At 45.1% G+C, this 7,500-nt stretch overlaps 2 protein-coding genes across 2 annotated transcripts in view; both read left to right on the forward strand.

The window, feature by feature from the left end:
• The window catches only part of scin (scinderin), a 36,432-nt gene extending 36,363 nt beyond the window's left edge, over positions 1–69 (forward strand). Inside the window, exon 17 of the mRNA XM_063185416.1 lies at positions 1–69. This exon is cut by the window's left edge and continues 416 nt beyond it. The gene's annotated coding sequence lies outside the window, so the exon portion shown is untranslated.
• A 1,723-nt stretch (positions 70–1,792) lies between these two features.
• arl4ab (ADP-ribosylation factor-like 4ab) lies at positions 1,793–6,245 on the forward strand. Its single transcript, XM_063185417.1, has 2 exons — positions 1,793–1,963; positions 2,841–6,245. Exon 2 carries the CDS (start codon positions 3,271–3,273, stop codon positions 3,883–3,885), a length of 615 nt encoding a protein of 204 aa, XP_063041487.1. The 5' UTR covers positions 1,793–1,963; positions 2,841–3,270; the 3' UTR covers positions 3,886–6,245.
• Positions 6,246–7,500: the final 1,255 nt, after the last annotated feature.

Raw genomic sequence — 7,500 nt, forward strand, 5'->3', positions numbered from 1 at the left:
AATATATTGCTAACAAATGATTGATTTTGTTTCACACATCTTATATGCCACTTATACAGTAGGATAACATGTGAAGAGCTCTTTTCCAAAATGAGATATATCCATTTTATAGAATGTTGGGAAATTGACATTTTTGTATTGGGCATTCCATTGAAATGCATTGCAAAATGCATTTTTATAGAGGTTTTAAAGTATGTTCTCAAAATATTTGAATGGAAAGAATTCACACATAGATGATAGGACATCATAACAGTCAATTCCAATATTAAAATGCAAAAAGTCAAAAATGGTGGATATAGCGCTTTGGAAAAGAGCTCTTCATGTGAATCCTAATCTAAAGTGTTGTAATATAATATAATATAATATAATATAATATAATATAATATAATATAATATAATATAATATAATATATGTCTGGCTGGAACCATGTAGTATGCATCATGACAGTGTAAACTGCTTTTATGTAATGTTGTTTGTTTTTTTAAGTCCTTTTTTATGAGAAAAACTTTGAAGGCCAAGTGAAGTCAATGCTAAATCCATTAAATTGCCAAATATTCCTCTTTCTGACAGTTATCTGTCTGTGCCTGCATCACATGATCACTCATCCCTCTTCATTTTATTAAATAAAGTACCATTCTATTTTACTTTTGTTTATGATTTTCAACGAGTCCATCTTATCTTCACCATGTGAAACCTGCTTGTTTCATTAAAGAGATTGCAAATGGTCACTAATTGGTTTACTGGTCATTAATCTCCAATAGGCCGATGAGCAGTATTCATAAATGTTATAATTATTTACTAAGTCTTTATAGGCAGACATTATTACAAAGTTTATAAAGTATATTTATCTTCTCACAAAGTAAGATATTCACAGTACACTACAGGCTACAAAACAGTTTAGCATGACACTTATTTACTGTTATTTACTGTCATTATTTACTGTTATGTACTGTATCAGCTATGCAACATGTGGGTTTCTGGGTTGGATCTTTAACTTGAACTCTCAGCAACACCTTCACCAAAACCACGAACCTCTATCAACCACAAGGGGGCACAACGATGCAAGGATCACAATCAAAATCTACAAAATGTAGGCCTGTGAAGCATTATCTTTTAGACACACAAATACACCGAATGTCGTCCCCGATCCCTGTAAAATACACATTCTGATGAATGGATTAAAATGCAAACACAAGGAACACTTTTGTGTCCTGTTCCTGAGGAGAGACTGGGGTAGAGATCATTGACTTATTAGAAGTTCAGTAGGTGACAAACGGAAAGGCCATTCCATGGTGGCATTTATAATCTTCAAAAAGCTTTCATTGAGCCCTATTGTCATGCACCCATAAGCATCCATGTAGCGCATTCAAGGCCACGCTTCCCAAAAAAAGTATTTTTGAGTCACTCCCAGATCTTGTCTACAGCGGGTACTTGGTGTACTTTTCGCTCATTTCACATAATTATTATTTTTTTGACGGCTCATTATTCAAAGCTGTTGGCAGAACATCTGAAATCACATTGTAGCCAACACTGTACCAGCGGCGTTCAGGTCAACGACTTTTGACCCGCTTGTCCAAATAGTTTCGTCACGCGCAACACGCTCGCTCACAACCACTCCAAACTTCGGGCCACTGGTTGAGTGAGAGAAACAGGTGGTGGGAGGTGTGTCGCCAGCAGCTTGATAGACATATGATACGGCCAATCAGAAACCAGGAATACTGGAGCGCCCCTTAGTGATTTAACCAACCAGCATTCTCGCCCATCCCTGGACTGTTTCCCCGGGTGCTAGAATCTACTGGTAGGCAGAGTGGAGACGCTGCTCAGTGGAATCGCAACTGCTGTCACGGTAGCACGGAGACAACAGTGGAAAGGGGCCGGTGGTGAATGTGGATACATACATTGTTGATTTTTTTTTCGTCCACGGGTAGCAACAGCCTCCCCGCATCTCCGCAAGATTTAAAGGTATGTGCTTGATCATCAGCGCGATTGTAGTTGGTTTACAATGTTGCGCGTAATTGCCAAAATCAATGTTTTGCAGGCGTTTTCATGGTATTTAAACGGGATTGTTGATTGTTGAACGGGAGCTATCATCCCTGATCACCTGCTGTCGCTGTAGTACATTGTTACAGGTTATTCTAGGCACATGGGGATATTGAATGTGTCCTTATGGTTATGTGCCCATACGACTAATATTTATTACAGATCTCGCTTGGCCACGTCCAACCCGCAAGCTACCTACAGTATCTATCCACCCTAGATTAGTCAAGCCCCGTTGCCCTCTGCTCCTGCCCGACAATAGGGCACCCAAATGCGGCTTTTCTCTCCATCATGCCACCCGTCGCCCCAAGGCAAAGAAGCCACAGTGAATGGGGCACTTACATGGGCGGAAACGAAGGCATTCACTGTTTTTCAGCCAGGGCAGAGTGTGTGTGTGTGTGTGTGTGTGTGTGTGTGTGTGTGTGTGTGTGTGTGTGTGTGTGTGTGTGTGTGTGTGTGTGTGTGTGTGTGTGTGTGTGTGTGTGTGTGTGTGTGTGTGTGTGGCTGAGAAACGATAATTACCGTATGAAACCGCTACATGTGCAAATGGGCTACCGCGCGCCCTGCTGTTTTATTCCTCGTGCCTCATTCAGAGTGCCATCCAGCCGCGCGGCAGATGCAAGGAGAGATACTGTGACAACAAAGGCGCGGAGCACTCCACCAGAAAGCTTTAACACACAGGAACAGGAAACCTGCTGCTGTTGCTACTGCTGCTGGTGTGTGTCTGTGTGTGTGTTAGTGTGTTTTTTCATCCCTCAATGCCTCAGCTCATGTGTATCTGTGTGTGTTGCTGTGGTTGCAGGTGGATCCTCCTTGCTCTTCTCCTGTGGATTTACCTTAACTTGGTGGATAGAGCACCTCAACCCTACCCACGCGCACACACCCTCTTCTCCTCGAATACGCACAATCGGCCCAACTCACGGGCCCTGTTGGGGACATCATCGGATCCAGATCCAACCTAGTGGAGTTAGAGCACCTTAAATCAACCTCCCTGACCCACTAACATACTTCCTTCTCCTTTTGGACACACAACTGCCCCAACTCCCCAATTCCCCTAGTGGGAAGGTCTCCATATCCGGATCCAAGTGGGATAGAGACTCTTAACCAAACCTCCCTGCCCCTCACACACACACACGTTCTGCTCCTCAAACCCACACACCGGCCCCACCCACCCCGGGGGCCTGGCTGGTGTGTTCTAACCGGCCACACAGGGATATCAGCCGCCTGCCGCGATGGGAAACGGCCTGTCGGGGGAGCGCCACTGCCTCCAGCTCCCGTGCCTGCCCTCCTCCTTCCAGGCGCTGCACATCGTCATCCTGGGCCTGGACTGCGCCGGCAAGACCACCGTACTGTACCGCCTGCGCTTCAACGAGTTTGTCAACACCGTGCCCACCAAAGGCTTCAACACGGAGCGGGTGCGCGTCCCCTTGCCCGGCCGGCGCTCGGGCGTCCCGTGCCACTTCTGGGACGTGGGCGGCCAGGAGAAGCTGCGTCCGCTCTGGCGCTCGTACACGCGCTGCGCCGACGGCCTGGTCTTCGTGGTGGACTCGGCCGACGCCGAGCGCATGGAGGAGGCCAAGACGGAGCTGCACAAGGTGACGCGTCTCCACGACAACCTGGGCGTCCCGGTGCTGGTGGTGGCCAACAAGCAGGACCTGCGGAGCGCCATGCCGCTGCACCAGGTGGAGAAGCTGCTGGCGCTCGGGGAGCTGGGCACGCACACGCCCTGCCACCTCCAGCCGGCGTGCGCCATCATCGGGGAAGGGCTGCAGGAGGGACTGGAGAGGCTGCACGGCATGATCATGAAGAGGAGACGCACGCTCAAACAGCAGAGGAGGAAGAGATGAGGAGGACCGAGGAGCGTGTGTCCAAAGAGAGACGAGCAGAAAGAAAGGACAAAGAGAGACACACATGCTGTGTTCAAAATAGACAATCTTGACACATGTTGTGTTCAAAATGGACAATCTGACCACATAACGCTCACATGCGTCTAGAGAGTGGATACTCAAACAGAAGAGGAGGAGAAGATAAGAGGAGTGTGTGTGTGTGTTCTAACGAGACAAACAGAAAAAAATGGATGAAGACAGACACACACATGTTGTGTTCATAATAGACAATCTGACTCGCTCACACATGCCATTAGAAAGTGGATACTAAGGTGTGTGTTTGCATTGCCAAAAAGACAATCTGACATGCTGATTGAGACCCATGCATACATTTTGTATGTGTGTTCATAGACATCGACAATCTGAAAGCGGATCGAGACACAGACACCCATTTTGTGCATATGTGTTCGAAATGGACAATCTGACAAGCTGATTAGGAAACGACCCACATACACCATTAGCAGTATCAGGAAGAGGATGGACAAGAGAGCCAAGGAGGAAGAGATGAGGAGACTCATTTGAAGCGTGTGGCACATGTGAAGGGTGTGTGGGTGTGGGTTGGAGACAATCTGATAACCAGATACGCACAAGTGCTTACACACATCCTTATGAGGAGGACACTCAAACAGCAGAGAAGGAAAGGAAGTGTGTGTAAGTGTGTGTGTTTCAGCTTGTGTGTGTGTGCAATAGACAATCTGAGGTGAAGATACACACACACTTCATGCCATGGTTATCGAACAGCAGATTGAATGAGAGTGAGCACGTACACACACACACACGCACGCACACACACACTACACACCTCTATTTGTGTTTGTGTGCACTGTGTTGTCAAGGGACAATCTGACAAGGCTGCTACGACAAACACACACAACGAGACTCTTCTCTGTCGTGCCTGATGAGGACCCTTTCACCTGATTGGCTCTTTGTTTCCGCTGGGCGGAGCTAAGCTGAGCAGTTTTCCTATTGGTGTTGCCGTGCAGTGCCGGACACTTGTGGACCCACATGTTAATGCTAACGCTAACACATCGACCTACCACTACTATTACTATGGGGACAATGGATCTCTGGTGTCCTGTCAGGGTGGCGACATGCAATCACTGGAAATGGGAGGAAAATAGAATCATGCATTTGTTTGTTTGGTTTTTTTGTTTCTTGTTTTTTTTTAATAGTTTGGGTGTTACGGCTGAAACGTTGCCCAGCTTAGCTGGGTTCTCGGCCTGTCCATGCCACTGTAGTATTATTGCCAAAGGCCCTATTTGTGTGCCCTGGGATCACGATAGGTCAATCATCTTGTCAATCATTTGTTCATCAGACTTGGAAGTACTGCTGATTTGGTGAATGTTTTTGTCAGGGGTGGGAGTACAAGGGAGTTGAGATGCCTGAATGGGGGTCTGAGACACTACAATGGAGAATCAAATTGATGGATTTATTCATACAAAACAGCAGTGCACACACACACACACACACACACACACACACACACACACACACACACACACACACACACACACACACACACACACAACGCAAGATCATCAGATCAGTGGAGGAGTGGACTGATGGGCTTAAGTGTCACTGATGAGGGCCTTTGACCTGTTGTATTTGTGTCATCTCATCTTACCTGTCATGGAATTCAGTTTTTCTTTTCTTTCTTTCTTTTTAAACCGAATTCCTCCTTCCGGTTGCACCAATGGAATCCCTGCCTGCCAGTCTTTCCTGTCCTGCCCCATCTTATCCCCTCCATCTCTCTCTGTCTGTCTGTCTCTCTCTCTCTCTCTGTCTCTCTCTCTCTCTCTCTCTCTCTCTCTCTCTCTCTCTCTCTCTCTCTCTCTCTCTCTCTCTCTCTCTCTCTCTCTCTCTCTCTCTCTGATGAAGGAGTGATTGTCTTTCTATCCAGAAATTTCCGTGTCATGTGCAGAACCACACAAGACATATGAATGCACTTTATGAAGTAAGAAAAGAAAAAAAAGAATAACTGAAAAAAACAATCCCATTTTGTTTTGAGCAATGAATTCTTATTGTGAAGATTTTTCTAGAAGGTTTATGATGTAAAAGAGTTTAAGAAAAAAAGCTGTTTGTGATCTATGTATCTGCTGCTTTAAAAAGAGAATGTGAGAGCTGTCAACCTCCTCAGAGGTGAGTGCGTGCGTGCGTGCGTGCGTGTGTGTGTGTGTGTGTGTGTGTGTGTGCGGAAAGACAAACTGACTGACTGAGAAATGAGAGTTGCTTCTATGTGTCAATCACAGTCTGGATGAAGGTGCTTCTTATGTTTGTATGACTTTGCTTCACCTGGAATAAAAAACACAAATTCCTTGTCAGCCCCGATTCTCTTGTCCTATATTTGACACTGTGTTATCTTGAAATGCTAACCATAGACACTCATAGAAGATTTTTAAGAGGTGATGTCTGCGCTTCAGTCTTGGTGGTGCTCACAGTCAAGGACGGCAGTATCAAGACAAGCTGGCCTACTTCACATTGACTAGACTCTGAGGAAGGCGCAGATGCGCCGAAACATCAGTCATGTTGTGCACCAAAATAAAAAACCTCAAAAAAAAGTTGCTGAGTGCTCCAGTCATCCCTGGGTCTAGTCAATGTGAAGTAGCCCAGCTTGTGTTGATACTCATAGAAGATTATACAGTATACACGTACATGTCTATCAGGGTTCTACCTAGCTCCACCTTGACAACAAACACCTACCACCTTGACCAGATTCCCTGTCTTGTGATTGTAATCTCTAACGTTGCACTACGATAAACTGTATGATTGGTAGATTAGAGATCATCATCATTTCATAAGACACTGCACAAGTGCAACATATCCTTTCCAGCTGGTCACATCCCTCTGATACAAACTAACCTCCCCACCCACCTTGATAGCAGGTGTTTTGTGTGAAACACTGGTTTCTATGGTGCTAACAGCTTACCAAGTGCAGAACACTAACATTTCACTGTGTGGTAACCGAGGTAGCGTACAGGGCTAATACATTTAAATTTGACTGATACTTCACTGGTCCTCGAAGAAAATTTTGATTTCAGTAGAATTCGATAGAAATGTGAAAGGATTGTCTACAGCAAGGCTTTGAACTGGATTATAATGGTTAATTCGGTTCCTGAAATGGCTACAAAGTACTAAATGTTCTGAATATTGTCACCATAGTTACAATTTCTTGTCACCACTTCAGGAACAGAATTAACCATATAAACCACATACCATTAATTTAAGAAAGAATATTGGAAAAGAACAATAAAAAGTTTCGGTTTTTTTGTTTTCTTTCCCTGAAGCATTTCAAGGCCTTGATGACTCTGCACCCCTGTAAGGAATATGATAACTTCTAACTCGTTTGGGATCATCAGTTTTAGGTTGGAACAGACTACCAGGAACGTTAAAATACTGTTTCTATTTGGAACAAACCACTTTGGTTCAAAGCCCTGCTCTACAGTCTGTCATCCATTAGCTTTTAACTTGGTCTTTAACTGTGTCAGGGGTGTGTGTTAAAGTTTTACGTAATGCAACTGTGTGTGTGTGTGTGTGTGTGCGTGCGTGTGTGTGTGTGTGATTTAATATGGCGCTAGG

This window comes from Engraulis encrasicolus, chromosome 20 (assembly GCF_034702125.1).
Source record: "Engraulis encrasicolus isolate BLACKSEA-1 chromosome 20, IST_EnEncr_1.0, whole genome shotgun sequence".
NCBI lineage: Eukaryota > Metazoa > Chordata > Actinopteri > Clupeiformes > Engraulidae > Engraulis > Engraulis encrasicolus.

Excerpts from the sequence above, each read along its gene's own strand:
- arl4ab (XM_063185417.1), top strand. The coding sequence starts at position 3,271 with ATGGGAAACGGCCTGTCGGGGGAGCGCCACTGCCTCCAGCTCCCGTGC.